The 23159-nt window shown below is 32.6% G+C and overlaps 2 protein-coding genes across 2 annotated transcripts; both read right to left on the bottom strand.

Moving 5' to 3' along the window:
• Positions 1-5782: 5782 nt before the first annotated feature.
• Positions 5783-7347, bottom strand: LOC114714407 (two-pore potassium channel 1-like). Its single transcript, XM_028899146.1, has 2 exons — positions 6425-7347; positions 5783-5946 (listed from the first exon to the last, which is right to left on the bottom strand). The coding sequence occupies exons 1-2, from the start codon at positions 7345-7347 to the stop codon at positions 5796-5798; spliced, it is 1074 nt and encodes a 357-aa protein (XP_028754979.1). The 3' UTR covers positions 5783-5795.
• Positions 7348-12535: 5188 nt separating this feature from the next.
• LOC114714408 (uncharacterized) lies at positions 12536-13282 on the bottom strand. The gene has a single exon (XM_028899147.1). It carries the CDS (start codon positions 13280-13282, stop codon positions 12536-12538), a length of 747 nt encoding a protein of 248 aa, XP_028754980.1.
• Positions 13283-23159: the final 9877 nt, after the last annotated feature.

Raw genomic sequence — 23159 nt, forward strand, 5'->3', positions numbered from 1 at the left:
GAAGAGAACAAAATGGTTCATATCAGAAATTAAGTGGTATAGATTAATACAGATAATATAATCATTCTTACCATAGTAATATTCATGTGAAAATATATAAATGTTCTGTTTTAAATTTATTGAAAAAATCGTCATATTTTTTTTTTCATATATCATAATTTTATTCAAAAAAAGAAAGTAATAAAACATTAAAGAGGAGCATTGAACTTAAATATTTTGATTCAAGCTGTCTCATCGGCCACGAACATTTAATCAAGTTATCTTGCCTTGTTTTATAAAAAAAAAAAAAAAAGTGCTTCTATTTAAAATTGGGCTTCAATTGCCTCTTTTACGGGCCCAATAGTAAGGACTTTAACACATATGGCCCATTCTTATTTCTCAAGCAAAGCAACTCTTGAATACTCTCTAATAAGCATCCTTAAAGTAGAAGGCTTTTGGGGGACTTCAACAACAAAATCTGAAGCCCACAGGAAGCTTTTGTTCTTTAATTATTGCTTATATTCAACTAGAAAAGAAATATTGAAAAAAAAAAGAATTTTAAGAGATAATCTTTTTCCAAATTCATTATGTTGGATAAGAATTTTAAAAGATAATACTAAGTATAAACAAAATAAAAGGATAGATAAAAACAAGGAAAAATCACACTCTGGCTCCAAGTAAGAAAATTAAATAGGAAAAGATTCCCCAAAAAAAATCATATTTACAAGTTAAACTTAAAAATATATTAAATTCTTTGATATATTTAGTGAGTATTTAAATTTTCCTAAACATTATCCTCATGCCTATATCATTAAAAATATTAAAACTAAATAATAATATATTTCGACATCAAAGCTTAACTGATTGCCTCCCGCTTTATAATGAAGATTACATCTTACCTCAATGTGAGTGAGTGATAGATGCCATCTTCTTAATGAGATTGAAGCTTACTTCTTACCTCAAAGAGCCACTACCACACAACAGATTTTATCTAATGGATCCTCTAAAGTGTGTTTGCTTTTCAGGTTGCGAAATTAGGCATATTCTAGAAAGAGTGGAGTGGTTTTAGTAGTTAAAAAAAAAACAGAATAAACGGGAAAATATCTCTTATTGGAGACTTTTAGAACTTCAAAAGATGTACAAATTACAATTTATTTGATCCTATAAAAAGATTAATAAAATAGAGTTTATTAACACATTTTAGATTGATAAATTCCTATTTTAATATATTATTTGATATCTTTTTGGGATATTTGTTAACTAAAGTGGGATAATTTGTATTGATTGTGGATATTTTGAATTAACTACTGATTGCATGAAATTAGAAATTAAAAAAAAATCTTATCATATTTTTATCTCATTTTAAATACTAATTCTATTATGTTGGCAGCAGTGTGTATGGTTGTGGAGAGGATATGAAAATTATTATATGCGCAGCTGGCGAACTGATACTGCGGCCTGGGTCTCTATGCGTGAAGGAGAGGGTATATGTGAGTGTTCTCTCCCTAGCCCTCAATCAATAATCAATAAATATGCAAATAAAATCTGATGTCTTGATGTCCAAGTTGGTTATCGATAGAGAAGTAGTTTAAGCTTGGAGTTTTAACTAGAAAAGTATTTAGTTTTTCAATTAATTTTTTCTTGGACTTTATTAGATTTTTCTTGCATTAGGATTTTTCTTATTTATTTTAGAGACTGAAATCATGCGTTATAATTTCTGTTAATTGGATTTCTGCAGTTTAATTTGAGTTGTATTACTTGGGATTTGAATTTTTATATAATTCTTTTGCATTCATTAAGATTGTTTTATCTAGTGTGCTGTTAGATTTTATGATTGAGATGTATTGCAATTGAGTGACTCCGTGAGTATTCTTTGAGAAGAAAACAAGTTTTATTAACTCAATTTAAATTGCACATCAGGTGATTTTCAAAGGTATCTTAATAATTTGATTACTACCTAGCGTTTAGAGTAGTCAAGTATTAAGTTTACTTGATCCAAACCGTGTTTGGGATTGCTTTCTAACTTGATGCATTATTTTACTCTTATATTTTTATTAAGCAAGGATAGCTACATTCCATTTCAAGAAGCATTCTCATTACTATTTTCTAAAACCCAAATTTTCATTTTTCATTCTCTTTTCATTAAAAATACAAAACAGCAGTTTATGATTATTTCTTTATTTTCATAATTAGTTTTATTAAAAAAATCCTTTTTAATCCTTCTTTTTTAATTCTTTTGTCACTTAGTTAACTTAATAATTAATAAAAATCTCCTTAAGAGACACGACCCGAGTTGTGTTTTACTGCATAATTTAGTTTTATTTTTTATTTAACGTAAGACGACTAAAAATGTTTAAATCATAGACTCTTTCAATACTATTTGTCAAGGCATTATCTTTCATAATACTACCTTCGGTCCTAATTATAAGAATCAGTTGACTAATTTAAAGAGATTAAAGAAATAAGTTAAGTTAGTTATTTGTAATAAATAGATTTTTTTTTTCAAAATATCCTTAATAATCAAGTGCATTGGCTAGAACTACTATTATTAGAAGGGCTACTTTGAGAAAAAATGTATAAATATAGGAGGCAAAATAGATTGGGATCTTATATTTAGGATCAAAATAAAAATCAAAGGAGATCTTATATTAAGGACAGGAGGTAGTACTTATCCAATGTTATGATGGACATGAGAACTTATTATGAGATACTAAAAATATATATAATTAATAAAAAGTCCTTACAAGTTAACAATATGGATTTATTCTCATTTTTTGCTTTGGAATTTATCATTACATAGTGCTTACTTATTATAAGACTTTTCAATGATTACATTCCTTCTTTAAAATGTCATAATAATAGCAATGCACATTAAAAAAAAAGAAAGAAAGAAAAGAAAAGAGACACCATTAAAAGACTAAACACCGAATTATAAAAAAGATGGGGACCCACTCACATAAACATAAAATCACGATACCATGGATTATATGAATTAACCCAAGAAGTTTATGAATCTCCCAAAAAGAGAGAGGGGGAAAAAAAAAAAAAGGACTGAACTTATCTGATCACTGCTTGTTTGCTGAGAAATTAATACTCCCCCAATCCTTAATATAAGACCCATTTAACTAATTTGATTAGATTAAGGAAGTTAGGTAAGTTAGTTAAAAGTGACACATTTTTCCTAAAACACCATAATCATCTTTCTTAATACCCCATCTTTCTCTTCTACTTGATTATGGTTGAGGAAATATCCATAAGGGTAATTTAGAGAAAATTGATAAATATGATAAATGGGTTTTATATTTAGGACCAAAACTAAGTCAAAAATTAGGTCTTATATTAAGAACCGGAGGAGTATTAGGAAAAGTTGGGAATATGAAGAAACCTTAAACTAAAAACCAAAAGAATAATAATAACAAAACTTGTGGCCGCGTTAGCCCACAAACCTTGTGTTTGATTAATTTAATAATAATTTAGAGTGGGTTGATAATCCTCCATTATGGAAAAGCAAGAATGAGAAGCAATGCCTTTCCTCAGCGGTTCATTCAATTTTGTTGAGAATTGGAAAAAGAGGGAATACTGCCAACCGACCACTGAAGGAAGCTGCCAAAGAATCTATTCCTTTGCCATTTCCCAATCTCCCATCCACCACCTCTCCTAATTATCATTTTGCCCCTCTCTCGTCTCCGGCTAATTTATTAATGGTCCTCCTAATGATCATTATTGCCACTTGGCGCCCTTCCTTATCTCTTCTCCCTAATAAAGCTACACTTATCTCCTATGTTTGATCTTGACATGCACAAAGCAATTATATTACACTTTTTTCTTTCTTAGAAACTATAATATAATTCCTAAAAATTACAAACATATGGAAAAGATCTTGTTTAACTATTTAATAAAAAATATTCATATAGATAGTTTAATTATTACAATATTTACATATGACATGAATCTTTTTTCGCCAACATATGACATGAATCTTATTTCTTACTTTTCTCAATATATAATAATGGTTATATCAATCCTTTAACAAGATATATTAGTATGAATGTATGATATATTTTCGTACCTTATCTTTGGGGGACTTGTTTAACCAGTGGAATTGAAGTCATGGAAGGATAATTTGGGAAATTTTGTAGAATTTTACACACCAAGTGGCATGTGGGCTAAGTAAGCTTTATAAAAATCATTTGAAACATCATTTCCCATACAGAATCTTTCAGATATATATAATACTATCCAACAGGAAACCTCCTTCTACACAATAACTCTCTCTCTGATCTCTTTCTCTTTCTCTCTCTCGTCACTTCTTCCTCCTTTTCTCATTGAAGCTAGATGCCGTTATCCATGGATGTTCCAGAAAAGCTTCTTCAATACAGATACTACATCATCATAGCACTAGCAGTATCAATATCCTTCTCCTTGCTTCTATATGCAGCACCGAGATTGCTGACCATTTTGGCTTACTTTTGGCCTCTCTTTGCTTCCACCACTGTGTTCCTGATCGCCATAATAGCTTTTGGAGGCGTTTCAAAGTTCTCTTCTGAATCTCATGGTGAAAAAGCTGGAGAAGGGTTCTTAGATTACGTAGCAGGAAGAACGGAACATTATCCTGAGGAGCTTCGAGCTAATTCAGATTGATCCGATTAAGGTCGTTGTTGTTCCACGTACGTCTCTTAAGTTCAGGTTATTGTTGTATCAGTATAAATCTCTTATGTGTAAACTGTAAAGTGATCCGTGTGATAGAGACATGAAGCTATTATGGAAATAAGAAAAGCCTGAAAAGTTTCTGGAAATGATGATGATGCCGATGATGACTGATCAAGATTTGAGCTTTATCTGTTCATATGTATTGTTCTTTCATGTGAATTGCTTTGGCTGAAACGTAAAGGATTCTGAATTTCTGACATGTTAACCATGTGCATGCAAACAAATAGCTTCTTGTCCTCATTAGCTTTTCCCCCCTTAGTTTTTATAAAGTAATAGTAATAGGAATTGGCAGCTAATCTATCATGTTTATTTTGACTTAAACCAGAGAAAAAACATGGCGACTTGAATATCCGTTAGTTGTTATTAGCAGATCGCAGTTACGTGCTTCAGCTGAGAAGTGGGTCAAGCAAATAGTCTAAAAGGGTAAAAAGTGTTTGAGTTTGAGTGGATGAAGGATCAACTTTACAGGAAGTTCAAGAAGCAGAAAGAAGAGATCAAGTTGACTAATCAGATCGAGAAGTTGATGAATTAATCATAGTTGCAGAACATGGATAACTTAGAAATTGACTTGGCTGGAAGTTAGTCAAAAATTGATTGAACTAATTGAATGGCAAAGAAAATTGAGATCGGTGCATCAGAATTAGCAACCACAAATATTTAACTAAATGGCTTTTATTTCTGGCCAAGTAATTGCAGTTAAAAAAATATAGCTTTTGATGAATCATCACTTTGCTTTATATATAACTCTTTTGATTTTATTTCATTGTTAAAACCTTTTGTTAGAAGGGAAAAAGGATTTTAACATATTAATATCCAAGAGTGGCTTTGCACTTTATAGTATCCTGTTCCAAAGTTTATTCAAATTCCAATATTCCTGCTTGAAACTTATTCAAAAGCAAGTCGATCTTTTTAATATTCTTTTGCGAAGAAAAAAGTCCTTTTGATATTCACGGTTAGACAAAACTTTTTACAATATTTTTCTCATCAATGACCAAAAAGAAAAATCGTCTAATGATAAAACAAATCAAAATTTTCTATTGGTAATAATGTAATTAACTCTCTTTTCTTACATTTCATCACAATTATGGGGTATTGGACATGTATGGTCAAGATGACCCAGAATATCCGAGATCAGCTTCAGTCAAAGTTCCTGATTTATCATAGTCAAGTTTCCTAAAAGCATCCATCACAATAGAAATATCTTGTTGACTGATCCTTCCCATTTCCTTCAACTTGTACACAATGAACTCCGCGGCGCTGAGAATAAAAGCAAATGCGTCAATAAAAGTAAGTTTCCAAATCTGATAGAACCAAATGTTATATAAAATGAAAAAGACAGCTATAGGAACTGCCTGTTATATAAGCTGAGTCACTAATTATCACGTTCATCATTATGGCTATACTATTAGGGTGAAATCACAAAGTATCTAAACCTCTAAAGTAAGGAACTTAATAACTAACAGGTTCCATCTATGGCAAAATACCACAGAATGACTATAAATGTCACAGATTGACACGTGAAGGGGAGCTATTAGCAATTAATAAATTCCTTAACTGGGGCTTCCCCGTGACTTTCCCTGTCTATACCACTAATACCTCAAGCTATATGGTTTTTCCTTGTAAACTACATATAAGACTATATCCCTTGGCACATATCACAGACAAAAATGCAGATATAAACTATACTTAGCACATATGGACACTTTGGCAAGGGAATTATATAACATTGTCTTACCTAACAACATTGTCATGATCAAGATCTGCGGCCTCAAGATCTGAGCGTAAGAGTTTTCTGGAAAGAACAGTTCTGACCAGTGATTTTTGTCTACCTTCAGTGTAGAGTTCAGCTAGATAGTAGAAAAACTGAGCCAAGCAAATGGTGCTACTCAATATCCAAAACACAGCAAAACCACGTCCAGTGCTTGTGGAGAAGCTCTTGTCACCATATCCTAATGTAGTAACAGTAGAACAAACACAATAAAAGGCATCCAAAAGCTCTAGATTCTCAACCAAATGCAAAAAAACAGTTCCCACCATCATGAGCACTAGAAGAACAGCTAATGTTATCAAGAACTTGTACTTCACTTTTTGTGCCTCAACCTCTTCAAGAAGTTCTGAGGGACTCACTTTTTCGCCCATGTGGATGGCTCGAACCAATAGGATTTCTTGCTTCTCAAGAAAGTAATCTGCTGCTTTGCTCATGATCATCCCTACAAGGGCCATGCCTGTGAAGACATAGACACTTGCGAGAAGTTTGGCCAATTTGCTGTTGGGAACAAGGTCTCCATACCCTACTGTGGTCATAGTCACGACACAAAAGTATAGGGCATCAAGGAAGCCATTGGTCTGTATGCCCATTATTTGATTCCTTATGAGGAAGAAGGATAGGGTTCCTAATCCTAGGTAAGCAGTTAAGATCAGCAATAAGACTAGTTTCTTGGATTTGAATTCAGAATCTAAATTTGATAATTGTAGAGTTTGTTGAATCAGATTTTCTTCTTCCTTGTTGATACCATTCTCAGAAGAAACATCCCCGTGCGGGGGACGCCTTCTTCTCTGTAAGTCATTCATCTTCTTATTGGGATTAGAAGTATGATTTTTTGAATATGAAAGCAAGGGTTCTTTTTCTGGTTTTTGTTGAACCTCATGATCACCCATCAATTTACTGAACAAAACTTCATACATGTGTCACAACCGGATTCCTGAGGAACCAACAATACAAATTAGAAGATAGCTATGGAGTGCGTCAATGACAAATTAAACAATGATTGGTGCGCCTCTTCACTAGAATGCCTCTTCCTTAATTATGGATTAGCTGGTAATTAAAGAATTCTCCTTGGCTGTGAAAACCGTTTTCAGACAACATTATGGTTTAAAAGTTTGTCTGAATTGCTTTTTCTTGGTTAGTTAGTTATAGATGATAACTGACATTGTTCTAATTCTATACCTGTCTCCTTCTTTTATGTATGTGTGTGTGTGTATCCTTATTTTCAGCAAAAGTTATGAAACGGTGATATTTGTAAAGGTTACTGCATTAGCTGTCCAGTTTTGCTTATTTGACAGATCGAATCAAAATCTAGTCTTCGTTCATTGAAGAGTTTAGTTCTTTGTATGTTTTCTTCAATGAACAGATAAAAGCTACAAATACATATTGTTAATAAGATCTAAAATCAATGGCACCTATAATTCCCAGTAAATTGAGGTCCAAGAAGACAGAAGTTTTTCAACTTCCCGAATTCCTCATGGAAATGATTAATCTTGAAAATGCAAGCGAGCTTATAAGACCCACATATAAAAATTTCTTAATTCATAGCCACACAACAAATAGTCAGAAGAATAAGAAAATATAGATAAACTTTTGGTACCTGAGAAATTTTATTTTTCTTGAAGAACAACCTATTCATAAAAGAATTTGATTCTATCAGAGGCAGGTACTGTGCATTGATCCAGAAAGAACAACTCTTTTTCTCCTCCGAGACAGTGATACCCAAAATTTTCTCTGCTTCTTCCAAGTGGACATTTTCAGACCTTAATCTTTGTTCCTTTCATTTTTGTTTTCCAGATCCATTCATGTGCACAGGGCGACAAGAATGAGGCACTATTTAGAAGTCAAATTTAATTTTGTATAATGGATAGAAAAGTTGAAATCCAAATTTAGTCTATTTTTAATTGAGGTGCAAGATCGTGAGGACGATGCAATTTTTGCTCACAGATTAAGGAAATAAAAGAAAGAAAAAGAAAAATTCTCTTCCCCAGGAAGACAAAAAAAAAATTAAGGCTATAAATAATTTAGCTATTCTTGTGTACTTATTTACATGCACTACAATATTTGTATTTGTGATTTATATTAATGAATAATCAATATATGCTTATTGATGGATATTTCACTGAATTAAATAGACTTTCATTTCTTTTTCTTTATTTGGTTAGAAAATGTTACAAACTGAGGAGATGAAAATGATCTTCACCCACCATCATGTATATTCTTGCAAGAAATAAAAATAAATATGAATTAAGAATGCTAATAGCAAACATCAGAGTGAAAGGGGGGAAAAGTAATAACTTGATATTAAAGGGAAGAATAATCATTTAGTATATTTTTAATATTATCATTTAATTTTTAAATATTAATTTGGTGCAACTCAACTCCTAAGTTTTAGCTATTGAATCCATTAATTTTGGCATTTTATGACTTGATAATTACAACTCAGTTCCTAAGAAATTAAATATTTTCTAAAAATGCAGAGACAAATTGATAAAATTTGAGAAAGTGAATCATAACTGAATTAAAAATATAAAAATTAAATATTAGTTTTTCCTAGTTTTAAAAAAATGTAGATCCATACCTATATACTTTATAATAATAAGTAATTAGTTATACCTAGCTATAATTCATAGTGGATGCTCATAGTTATGCCTTGCGTTAAACAATAAAAGGACAATCTACATCTAAGTGGAACTGAGACCCTGAATTATCTGAAACTTCATACAAATGAGTAGTTGCTTAATTTTTTAAAGGTGTGTGTGTGTGTGTGTGTGTGTATAGAAAGAACTCGAACACACACACACACAATTTTTTATGTACCCTATCTCATCTTTATGATTCCAATGATTTTAATTTGGTCCTTTATGATTATATATTTTATAATGAAAATCAGGACTGTGATCAGGAATGAACCGAGGGAATAGCTGAGATGCATTAATTAGTCTTATACAGAAGATCAAAATGGAGATTTTCTACGCACAAAGACAATACATGGGGGGATAGATGCATGAATTATTGGCAATTATTAGGCCATTAATTTCCAGGTTGTTGAGGTTCTTTTCAATTCAGGATGTTGTTATATGATCTTTCCAGAATAGGGCCCCGCCCCCCTTGGGAAAAGAACCCTGTCCATGATATTTTCTCCTAAAAATATCAAATTAATGAATAACTCTCATTCTCCCAGTAGCCACAATATTTTAGAAGCCTCCTCATTAACATTCACATTATTTTTTTTGAAATTTATGTAGTGATATTTTTGTCAACAAATTAGTGTCTGTACTCTTTCTGGTACATGACAAAAAGAACACAACATAGAATGTTTATAATAAAGTTGATGAGCCTTTTCATTTGTCGGAAAGAATATATATGATCTAGTCCACGGAATGGAATACTCTAGGACACACATATGATTATACAGAGGCAATCTTAGAATACAGGGTTAATAGGTTTAACGGTTCTTAGGTCAGATTGTAAGAAACTTTATTTTCAACAAAAAACTATTCTAATCAAAGTTTGTCCTTCATGGAAGCAACGAGCTACTTCCTTTCAATTCCTACACCATTAAAAGATAAATTCACATCACCTGGCCTCCTTTTCTATTTTCAAAAAAGTTATATATGCTGTCTTTTGATTGAAATCATATGCTATGCATTGCACGAAATAATAAACAAAATAATATTATATTTATCTTGATATTAATATAAATCTTTCTTTACATATATTATTCATCCTGTACACGCACCAAGCATTCATATGTATGGTGGCAAGAAAAAACGTTAATATATACGCCTTTGATTGATTGAAAAACCAATTTTTTTAAAGCTGAAATATAACTTAATTATTTTGAATACAAAATAATAACAACATAAAAATTAAATAAACATTAGAAAACATACATTAATTCATCTGATAAATGAATATACTACATTCGATCTTTAATATAAGAGTTAAATAATTAATTTAGAGAGATTAAAAAAATTAGTTAAGTTAGTTATTTATAACAAATACATGTTTACTTCCTCAAATTACTTTTATTTAATCATATATATTAGAATTACACTTAGATAGAAATATCTTATAATCAATAAGGATCTTTTTTAGAACATGTTATAAATTTGAGAAATAAAATAGATTCTTATATTTGATATCTTTAGTGATCAAGTGTACGTTGGACCTACATTATTTGAGAAGATTTATGAGCTAGAAAAAAGGATGGTGAGGGTTGCAACGACGATTTGATGCTGCACATAAAAATGGAGGCACGTGGAAAGTTTGTACGATATTAATTAATGTCGTATTCTTTCATTGGTTTACTAAAAGCAACGATTAATCAACTTAATGAATTGCAGCTTATTGCAAGTCGTATTCTTTGGGCAAATTTGAATAATAATTGAGCCTTTTTTTATCTCCCCTTTCACAAAAGATTTGAAAATATCATCTCATGCGTGAGGATGATCGGAGTCCTATCCACATACAAAAGCAAAGGACAATAGCCCCATTAATATATACCCTCCCATCGCTTTAACTAATTTATCGATCAGAATTATAAAAAAAAAGTAATTAATTCAGTAAATATGTCTCAAATTGTTTTTTTTTTCAATTTTACCCATTTAAATGAGATTTGAAGGGAAAAAATTATAATTAATGAGTTACATTTAAACATTAATTGCATAGGTAAAAATGACAAGTAAGCATTAACTACTCTTCAAGTGACTTATATTTTAGATCAAATCATTTTTCTAAAAGTGATTTATATATTGTGAATCGGAGGGAGTATAAATAATTACGACTTGATGACTTTTATAAGTTTTAAATTTAAATTAAAGAATTTTGAAAATCACTATAAAAATTACTATTTGGAAACAATTACTTCTATATTTTTTGAAGGTCTTTTAACCTAAACTTTATAAAGAATGAATGTTGATTTTTTTTAAGCTTAATCCTAATTATACCTAAAAGGGTGATATAATAATAAATTGTCAACACCAACAGCTTTTTTAATTTAGAAGAAGAATGAGAATGATCGTAAAATTCACTAATTACACGTATTAGAATCGACAAGGGAATTAATTAAACACATGAAATATTGTGTGTTTGTTTGTGTGTGTGTGTGTGTGTGTGTTGTTCAGATAAGTAATAATAGTTTTGTAGGCTATTATTTCTCATCAAAACCTGCCGGCCGAGACAAAAACATAGCACTGATTGACATGTGCTCCCTATCTTTCTCTATCTATAGTTGAATATGTGGTATAATAAGGTTACCTTAACTTTTTTGTTTATATTTTATATTATACTCCTCCAGTCCTAAATATAAGACCCTTATACTAGTGTGTATAAGGGTTTTATATTTAGAACCAGAGGAGTATTATATTATATATATTTGTGTAACATATGATTTAGAAATAAAAATAATTAAAAAACAGGAAGTTCAATCCCCCGCCCCCAAAAAAAAAAAAATTGGTTAAGACAATTTGTGAGAGCTATGACACTGTCGTTGGCCAAAAAAGAGAGCTATGATGCTGTCCCCAACACTTCTAATTTCCTTACCTTTGGGGAACTTCTAATATTAGATTCCTTTAAAAAACGTAATACTTTATCTTGTCCATTCTAGCACCTTCCACACACATAAACGATCTAGTTCATTCTGATTCTTGATCTGTCATGAAGATGAAAGTCCCTCGAAATTTAAACAGCTCTCTAGCTCGCTCGAGCTGTTTTAATCTTGTGCTGATCTTCAGGTTTATATCGAACCACCTATCCCTGAAATTAAAGTAGTCAACTTATTTCATCATTCTCAATATCTTAATTGATCTCCCAGTCATGAACTATTCAATAGAGAATTAAGCAAGAAGCTACTTTATTAATGTATTAATTAAAGATCACTAAAGCTAGAAAGACAAGAAGCAACACCACCATTTCAATAAAGCAAAGATATAAAATTACACTAGCAGCCTCGTTAAAACGACGTGACATAATATTATAGCATCATAGACTGTGAAAGGCTTAGTCATTTCAAAATCAGACTGAAGCACTTTAATTTAGTTGGCCCCTTAATTTTGTCTGTCTTTCTTTCATATACTACTAGACTGCAATTAGCGGCCTTTGAGCTTCAATCCTGATCTCTTCCTTCATTTTCCTTATGAACTCTTCGAACTTTCTGTTCAACTCATCTGCATTTGATAATTCCTCAGTTTCTGCCACCGTAGTATCATCTTCAGCTTCACCATCTTGCGTCCCCACCATAACCTCCGTACTATCGTCCGTAGTCCCCACTTCTTCATCCTCCTTAGCAGCAGAGGCTTCCATAATTTCATGATCTCCATCTTTTTGTTCTTCATCATCATCTGCTTCTGATACTTGTTCTTCTTCCTCACAATGGTCTAGCTTCTTTTCTTGTTCTTGATCAGCCATAAGAGAAGGAGCTTCCAGAGAAACTGATATGGCATTTGCAGATTGAAGGGAGCGATCATCGAAGTCAGAATCTGATAGGTAAAGTGAGGTTTTGGCTAGAAAAGCGAGGATTGCATTACAGAGGAGGAACATGTATTTTCTTTCGAAGATGTGGGAAGAGATGGAGAAGAGGAAGGTGGAGAAGAAGGCACTGATGGATTCATCATGAGGGAGTATGGAACAACCAAAGGAGTACCAAAGTAAGAAAGAGAACGCAGAAACTGAGAAAACAAACTGCAAAATTCTTTTCGGAAGAAAGTGCTGCTTCTTCTGAACCTTTTCACCACCACCTTGTTTTTGCAGCCTTTTCCATTCTTCACTTTGATCCATCTGATGAACTTGAAGGGATGTCATCTGTTCTCCTTTATGGAAACACATGGCCGAAAGGTCCTGAAGACTACTAATAGGAAGAAGAAGAAGAAGAAGCCTAAGGCTCTTTTTTCAGAATGAGAGATAAAGATGGAGAGAGAATGAAAGAGAGAATATGAAGAGGGATGGCCTTGCAACAACTGAGTCGCCCTTGTTTGTGTTGTTATGAGTGGAACTCTAAGCTCCTAGGCTCCTTCCTATTTATAGTGAGGCTTAGCCTTACACAATTATTACTTTCAGGAAAAATTGTGGCATTTTTTCATACTTAGTCTTTTCTTTAAAAGTATTTTCGATGTTATATATCCTTTACCCTTATCTACAAAGAAGCCAACATACATTATTTATTGAGTTGGATGCTTTATATTATATACTCGAGTATATGGATTAAATCAAAGCTGCAATAGATCAATATTTTCCGAAGTTACATTTTTCTGTTTATTCTTAATTACTATTTTAAAGTTATCGACCTATTTTTATTATTTGTCCTTATTTCTTTGAGGGCCAATATTCATCATGTCAAAATTTAACTGCCTTTTGCAATAGGCCGTTCATATTCTTATTGTCAACTCATTATCCGCTGTGTAATGTAATCTGATTTATGATATTGTTGTAGCTAGAATGCTGGCGAACAGAAAAAGGGACATATATAGCTAAATATAATAGAAAGTAAATGATGACATTAATAAAGTGATATATATATATATATATATATATAACAAAACATGAGTCACAGGACTAAAGTTAAGATAAATGTACATTGAGATTAGAAAATATTTGATGGCATACATTAATGATAATTATAAAAGCTCTTCTATAAATTAAGATGTATAGGATTCAATTTTATTTATAATTTTACATTAGAATAACAAAATTATTTTGTTGGTCTGAATGAATATATATTCCTCCAATCCTAATTATTAAATCTTATTTATAGTCTATAAGTAAGATTTTATATTGTAAGAATATACATATACAGGGATAGAGATGACAGAATAACAAAATTATGGGAAGATGAAGGTCAATCTTGAGTTAAGTATCATGGTAGAAAGAATCACAGGTAAATCAAACAATGGGTGGCAGAGAGGGAGTGATTGCAAAAGGTTGTATCAGGAATCATCTAGGTGTCACCATTTCTCACCACAAAATCACTCTTTTTTGTGAAGCAGTGACCCCAATCATGACATCATCCTCACCAACATGTGGAGCTCCATAATCTGTGTTCGGTTGTGAGATTCATGGGCCCCACACCCCATTCCCATCAACCCTCTAACCACCCCAATTTTACAGTCTTTGTGCTCATCCACATCCACCCCTCCACTTTATTTAATTTAGGAAACATGATTCATAGATTTTTAAGTAAAAATATTAAATACAAAGAGATGTCCAAAAATTTATATTTTGCATGTCAAATTTTTATATTTTACTGGTTGTTTTATAAGTTAAATTTCTTATAAAAAAATTGATTTCTTGAGATTTATCTGTATTTAATTTTCAAAAACTAGGAACCATGAATAATTTTTTCCGTATAGTTTATTATGTAAATGATTCTATAATATTAACATCACAATGATATAATGTGCATTCGTTATTATCCGGTGCGACAACAATTGAATGACAGTATTCTATTATGATGCGTTGACTAAGCCAAGCCACGTACCCAGACAAACTAAACATATTTAAAGATAATAATTTCTCTAGATGTATCAAATGAAAATGATTCTATAGATACAGAAGACACGTGGGCATTTAGAAAAATTTAGAAAAACAAAAATTAGTCCCTAATGAGTTTTGCAATTACGTGTCCTATTTCTTCTCCAATTATGGCTGTCGTCGCATGAAGCCACACCCTCCCGCATCAAGCAATCAGCTGTATATGAATCATCAAGAAGTGGATAATCACCATCCCAACGTAATATTTCTGGCATTTTTTTTATAATTTGAGTTAGTATTGATTTTAGTTCCTGAAATTTAAAACCAGTAATTTTGATTTCTGAAATTTAACTTTATTTTAGTTCGTTTATAGATTTTTTTGTTCTTGAAACAAAGTTTCAACGACCAAGACTACTAATTTCGAGAGATCAAAATCAAAATCTTCACTCCTCTTGCTTTGTTCTCCATCTACATTATTTATTGAGTTAATATAATTTTTAGTTCTTTAAGTTTGTACTCTTAAAGAGCCAAATGATCTAAATTTTTATTAAATCATGAAGATCAATATTTTAAATGGAAAGAAACTTAAAGGAGCAAAATTTTTACGAAATATAAAATAAGTATATGAGAAAATTTGTCTTAACTAATGTAAACATGATTATAACCATTTAAATAAGTAGATCCAGACGAGTTATAAGTATATTGAGTCTATCTATATTATATAGTATCGTAATTTCATAATTAAGCTTGGAGCATCATCATCAACCTTTATCTCTACGCGGAAAGCAAAGAGATCTATCAGAGCAACATGTCAGAGTATGACAAGGCCACATGTTATAGTCTGTTGCTTAGTATGCGACTGTGAGTGCATGCATGAAAACTCAGTCATCCTTCTCATCCATCTCTTCTTTTACTTCTTCAAGTAATTTTCATTCACAACATTATATGAGAAGATTCTATAAGCATTGTGAGGCCTACAAATTTCTTGGGAAATTTAAGAATACACACACACACACACAGATGCATGCGTTCTTCCTCCAATAATAACGTTTTGCATTTTCTGTATAATATTTCACCATACACACAGAATTACATACTGTAGTTTCATTGATTGATCTCTTGAACTAGCTAGCCACACACTGTGCTTTCTCTTCAGATCGATCAAAATAGCCTCAACACATTTCATTTTCAGATGTGTTAGTGTGAGTGGATCATATCTACACAATATGCCTCCCTTGAAGAACAATAATGCAGAACCACAAATTTCATCTTGGTGAAATGATATGCAAGGTTTAACAATTTGGGGCCATATGCTTTTTACCCGCATGAATTATTTGAATAATGAATACTACTTTTTTTCCTTAATATAAGATTTTATTAATTAATTTACCGAGATTAAAAAGTTACTAAATTATTTTCTTTTTGTTTTCTAAAAGTTTAAGTGAATTGGGTTTTGAGAACTTATCAGGCAAGAGCGTGCCTCTAGGCTCAAAAAACGTTTATATAAGTACTTATGAATCACCCAACAATAAAGTTTTTATATTGGTAGTAGGATTTGAACTCACAACCTTATAGGTTATAAGCTGATTCCTTATCAATTAGACTAACTCTTGTTAATAATTACTAAATTACTCAATTATAATATATGTTGCATGATCTCTCTAATACGTATGTATATCATTAGATTATATATCAAATTATCAATTTATAAGTAAGTCAAATTAGTTTGGAGAAAAATGATAAATATAAATACGTACTTTAAAATAATTTAGTAAATTCTTTAATCTTTTCAAATTAGTCAATTGGATCTTATATCAAGGACTGAAAATAATATATAATCTAACGATACACATAAACATTTTAGAGAGATCATATAATATATACTATAATTAAATAATTTAATTTCTTTAATCTTCTCAAATTGGTCAACTGAGTTTTATATCAAGAACTATTGGGTAGTATAGTTTAACATTATATTTGATATATTTGAAATTAAATATAGTAAATAGAAGTTGTAAGTATAAGATCATACTAGCTAATTCAGTTTTGTTTTTCGAAAGTAAGTCAATAAATAAGTCTTTAAATACTTTCAAAGATTATATATACACGCATACACACTATTGTACTGTGCGTATATATGTCTGTGTGGTTCGACCAACTCGATCAATGAGAGGACTGAATGATACGGTTGCTTTTCCATATTAGAAGGAAAAGATGAGGTTGGATTTCCAGAATGAGAGTAAAGAATCTCAGCTGGTCAAGGCCAAAAAAAACAATTTGACTATCAAACATTTTTCTTCCATATTTACACAAATTAAATTTAGAAAGAGATGTAAAAATGGAGGAAATAATTTGAATGTTTCGCATTCATTAAGTCATCTTTTTAAAAAGAAATTTACAAAAAAATATGTATATATTCTTTCTGATTCTAAATATATGAATCAAATAACTAATTTATAAATATTATATATACTAATAAATCGTTAATTTTGCCATAAAGTAAACTAAGGCTACTTGCACTTTGCTTCATAATTCTTGCACTTATAGATTCTTCGCAGCCGCTGCAAATCTCTCGTCCTTTTCTTTACTCAAGGAACCAGCAATTATGTTCTTACTCTTTCGGTCCTAAATATAATATCTATTTTATAATATAATTTATACTATAAAATGGGTTTTATATTGGATTGGAGGAGTATTTTATATGTCTTGTTATAGTCCGATTTACAAATTTCTCATTAAAAGAAGCTTTATAAATTCTGTATTAGTAGTATAATTATTAGGCATAATTATATAATATTTCCCTTTTCCAAAAGGACTCCACACCATGACACTTCACTCAGCCTTCTGTTAATAAAAACCCTTCATGAGTAGCCTTCTCTGTGAACATCAAACACTAATGAAAACATATTATTATGAACACAAGTTCAAAGGGAGAACCAATCCCCAAAAAACCAGTTTATTAGGAGGAAGAGTTCTTTAAACTTATAACAGTCACTTGTGAGGCTGGCTAATGTGATACTCATAACAGTCACTTGTTTCTAAAGCTGAAATAGGTTCATGCTATCTTCATTTAATTTGAGACAAAGGCAGAAGCAGATGGATCTTTTAACTCTCAAGGCAATAGTGCAGTTATCATTTGAGACTGCAGAAAAGATTGGGTTATGGGCTTTAGCCGAATGGACCTTTAACTTTGTCGCCTTTAAAATAAAAGGATGACATTTGACCCAAAACAAAAACATTACATTACTCCAATTCTAAATATAAAATTTAATTTATAATACATTATAAACTAGATTTTGTATTTAAAATAAGACGTAGTGCTGTATAATAGGTTTTTGAAAATTTTTATCAATAACTTTAATTTAATCTTTCAAAACAAAATGAAATAAAATATTTGCCCGACCAAAATTGCTCTCTCCCGCTTTTTCCCGTGGCGTCTCTGCATGATTAGAGTGCCATTTTGTCATGTATATTGCAAAAAAATTCGACAAATGAGTTGATAATAAAGATGAGTATAGATTTTTCTCGACAAAAAATTCTCATTATAAATTATATCATACTACATCCGGTTCTTAATATTAGAAATAGATAACTAATTTAAAAATATCAAAAAAATTAGTTAAATTAGTTATTTGTAATAAATATTTGTTGACTTTCTTATAGTACCTCATGTATTGAAACTATCCATTGGTTATAACCTCTTACAGTTAATAAAAATATTTTTTTTAAAAATTACTCCCTCCGTTCCTTATTATAAGAGACAAATAACCGAAGTACGTTGATCAAAAAAACAGTTAAAATTAGTTAAGAACAATTAATGTGTAAAAAGTATAATTTTTTTTCCAAAAATGCCCTCATTAATAAGGAGAGAGAGCATGAGAGAGAATAATTAAATTATTAAAAGAAAGAAAAGTGAGAGGGAGAGAGGGTGTGAGTTGGAGATAATAAATATGGGTAAAATAGTAAATCAACACAAAAAAATAGAGACAACTTGTAAGTGTCTCTTATATATAGGAACATGCCATAAGTGTCAAATGTCTCTTATAATAAGGAACAGAGGGAGTACTTCATATGAGTTTAGGAGACAAAATTAGTTGAGGTTTTATAATTATAACAAAAAGTATAACCTTTTTTTTTTTTTACCAGAACAAAAAGTATAACCTGACAGCTGAATTGTGGGGTTGTTTAATGGGACTGGAGAGTGTTAAGAATATAACAGGAAGTCCAATAAGAAAGCCCATTACGCAGGCCCATTACATTCAAGCATGTTCCTGATCTGTAAATGTGAACCTTGTATCATTCTTCTAGTATATTCCTTTGTATACGTGTCACACTACAATGTAATCTAGGGTTTTTACCCTGTCTATATATAGAACAGAATAGGGCCTTGAACAGTGCACCCAATAAAATATTTTCTATTCCTACCACAATCTTATCTTGGTATTAGAGCCTTGTGTGGCTAATCACCAAAATGAATCCCGAGGAAGCAAGTAACCCTAAATCACCAGTCACTGGTTCAAGAAGCAGTGAAGAAAGCTCCATTGTCTCAGCGTCTCTCCTCTCCAAGTTGACCGAAAAGAATAGCCCCTTATCCCAATCTTGCTCTGTCAAGCTGGACAGGCTCAACTACTCTCTATGGCTCACACATGTCCTCCCATTCATCAAAGGCCACAAGCTGGAAGGTTTCATCAATGGAACAAAATGCTGCCCCACACAATTCATTACCGAAGGCACCGAGACCAAAACTAATCCAGCTTTTGAGGACTGGGTTGCAGCTGATCAGCTTTTGTTCGGTTGGTTGCTTAACACAATGACCTTAGAGATTTCAGCTGAAATGACCACTGTATCTACTTCTGCTGGTCCGTGGTGAGCTGCAAAAGAAATTGCTGGAGCTCAAACTAAGCCCCGTTTGCTTCTCCTTTGGTCTGAACTTCAAAGAACCAGGAAGGGTTCTACAAAAATGGCTGACTATCTTGCCAAAATGAAAAGTCTAGCTGAACAACTATCCTTGGCCGGGAGTCCAGTTCCTCTACCAGACCTCATTATTCAAGCTCTAGCTGGCTTGGATGGAGATTATAATCCAATCGTGGTGCAGCTATCAAACAGAGCAGATGAAATAAGCTGGATAGAAATGCAATCCCAGCTTTATACATTTGAGAGTCGTCTTGAACAACTTCAGCATTTTGGCTCCCCTCATTTTGCTAATTACGCCAGAATGGAAGATGTCTTCCCTAGATCTGATGGAGGCTCCTTTTCAAAAAATGATTGGCGTGGAGGTCGTGGCAACAGAGGAAGGAGAGGTCGTGGAAGAAACGGACGAGGCCCTAGCAGAAACAACAACAGTAACAATAATTATGCTCCACCGAAATGTCAACTATGTCAAAAAATAGGTCATGTGGTTGAAAATTGTTTTTACCGTTTTGACAGATCCTTTGTTCCCTCAGGTAGCAGAAAAATGAATAGAACAACCTACACAGAACCGGATAGTGCTTACTGGGCTACCCCTGAAGTGGTAAATGACGATTCCTGGTACTTAGATAGTGGGGCCACCAGTCACGTGACAAATGATCTCAATAAGATTGAGAATGCCTCTGATCCTCATGGTAAGATGAATATCATTGTTGGTGATGGTTTTAAATTAGCCGTACAGAAAATTGGTTCATCTACTATTCAGAATGTTGCTAGTCAGAAAGTTAAGCTGAATAGGGTTCTCTATACTCCTTATATTAAAAAAAACTTGCTCAGTGTGTATCAAGTAGCTCATGACAATAAAGCAGATGTGATTTTTAACACTAATGGTGTATCTGTGAAGGATCAAACAACAGGGGAAACAATGCTGCAGGGTCAACCAAGTAGAGAGGGCATGTTTCGTGTTTTGGATCAGAGGAAGAATGGAAGTGAAGAAGACTTGGTGTTAGTAGCTGAAGAAGATGTTGACTCTGTATCTAGTTCTAGTTCTAAAGTTTTCAGTAGGACTTTTTGGCATTGTAGACTTGGTCACCCTAGTGACAAAATTTTAAACAAAATCATCAGTGAATGTAATCTGAAAGTTTCTCTTGCCAATGAAAATGAGCTTAGTTTCTGTGAATCATGCAAATATGGCAAAATGCACTCTCTACCTTTCAAAGTTTCCACTTCACATGCCTCTAAGCCACTTGAAATGATACACACTGATCTTTGGGGACCCTCACCACTTGTTTCCATGAATGGTTTTCGGTATTATATATTATTTGTTGATGATTATAGCAGATACTCCTGGATTTTCCCTTTGAAGACTAAAGATGAAGCTTTGCCTATGTTTATTCAGTTTAAGAACTTTGCTGAAAAACAGTTTGATGGCAAAATAAAAATTATTCAAAGTGATTGGGGAGGTGAATATAGGAAGTTTTCCAAGGTCTTACAAGATTCTGGTATCCATTTTAGACATTCTTGTCCACATACATCTCCACAGAATGGGAGAGCTGAAAGGAAACATAGACATATTGTAGAGACTGGTCTAACTCTCTTAGCTCAAGCCAAGATGCCACTATTCTACTGGTGGGAATCCTTTCACACAGCAACAGAATTGATAAACCGTTTGCCTACTCCAGTATTAGGAGGAATTTCTCCTCTATTCAGGCTAACTGGAAGAATTCCTGATTATGAACATCTAAAGATTTTTGGCACAGCATGCTACCCTTGCTTAAGACCGTATAATGATCACAAATTACAATTCAGAACTGTCAAATGCGTATTTGTTGGTTACAGCAATAATCACAAGGGCTATAAATGTCTAAGTCCCACTGGTAGAGTCTATATCTCTCGGCATGTTGTATTTAATGAGCTAGATTTTCCTTTCTCTACAGGGTTCTTGAACAAAAGAAAGGTACCTATGGAAGAAGTGCATCCTAAGGCCTTTTTCCAACCAGCTCTATCATCGCTGCCCAATACTTGTCCAACAACTGATTCTGAGCAGGTTGATCCAGTTAGCTCATCTGATTCCTCTCAAGGAACTCCAGTCCTGATTCCTTTGCCCATGGTTGAGGAAGGTACTACACAAGAAGAGCAACAAGATGGAGACAATTTTTCCATTAACTTTCCTGAGGCAGAAAGCAGAGAAAATCAACTTCATGAATCTACAATTCCTAATACTGAAGAAAGAAGTATTCAAAGCTCATCCTCACAGACTGACAGTATCTCCCCGGTCAGACATCAAATGATAACTAGAAGCAAGGCAGGGGTTTTTAAACCCAAACAACCCTATATTAGAGCCATGACAACTGAAGTAACCACTATCAGAGAACCCACTACTGTTCAAGAGGCGATGAATTCTGCTGATTGGAAGCAAGCTATGTCAGAAGAATATAATGCACTTATGTTAAATCGCACTTGGGAATTAGTCCCTTATAATGGGCAAAGGAAACTGGTTGACTGTAAATGGGTGTTCAAGGCCAAACCTTTGGTAAATGGATCTGGTTTTAAACCTAAAGCTAGATTAGTTGCTAAAGGTTTTCAACAAAGACCTGGAGAAGATTTCGATGAGACTTTTAGTCCAGTCCTGAAAACCTCCACCCTAAGGTTCGTTCTATCTCTTGCTATAACCTGTGGCTGGAAAATAAGACAACTAGACATTAATAATGCTTTTCTGAATGGTGACCTACAAGAACAAGTATTAATGAAACAACCTGAAGGTTTTATATCTTCAGAATTTCCAAAGCATGTCTGCCTCTTGAAGAAAGCACTTTATGGTTTGAAACAAGCTCCCCGGGCTTGGTTTGAAAAGCTAAGGTCAACCTTGTTAGATTGGGGTTTTGTTCACTCCAAATGTGATACTTCCTTGTTCTTCATAAAAGGGAAAGATTTTGTTATGTTTGTTCTCATCTACGTGGATGATATAGTGGTTACTGGAAACTCCCCTAGAGTACTGGAACTGTTTATCAAGCATTTAAACTCACATTTTGCTCTAAAGGATCTGGGTTTGCTTCATTACTTTCTGGGTATTGAGGCCTACAGAGACAACACTGGACTATATTTGAAGCAGAGCAAATACATTCTATCGATTCTTGACAGATTTGGCATGACAAATTGTTCATCAGTTCCTACTCCTATGATTGTCAACCGACAATACTCTAAAGCAGATGGCGTTCCACTCAACAATCCTACTTCTTACAGGCAAGCTATTGGGGCGTTACAGTATCTAATCAACACAAGACCGGATATCACCTTTGCTGTCAACAAATTGAGTCAATTTCTCTCC

The sequence above is a fragment of the Neltuma alba genome, unplaced genomic scaffold (genome assembly GCF_004799145.2).
Source record: "Neltuma alba isolate B1F8T4 unplaced genomic scaffold, ASM479914v2 tig00011501_pilon, whole genome shotgun sequence".
Taxonomy (NCBI): domain Eukaryota; kingdom Viridiplantae; phylum Streptophyta; class Magnoliopsida; order Fabales; family Fabaceae; genus Neltuma; species Neltuma alba.

Excerpts from the sequence above, each read along its gene's own strand:
- LOC114714408 (XM_028899147.1), bottom strand. The coding sequence starts at position 13,282 with ATGTGTTTCCATAAAGGAGAACAGATGACATCCCTTCAAGTTCATCAG.
- LOC114714407 (XM_028899146.1), bottom strand. The coding sequence starts at position 7,347 with ATGGGTGATCATGAGGTTCAACAAAAACCAGAAAAAGAACCCTTGCTT. Across the intron at positions 5,947-6,424 it reads GATCATGACAATGTTGTTAG|CGCCGCGGAGTTCATTGTGT; the intron begins GTAAGACAATGT and ends TTTTATTCTCAG.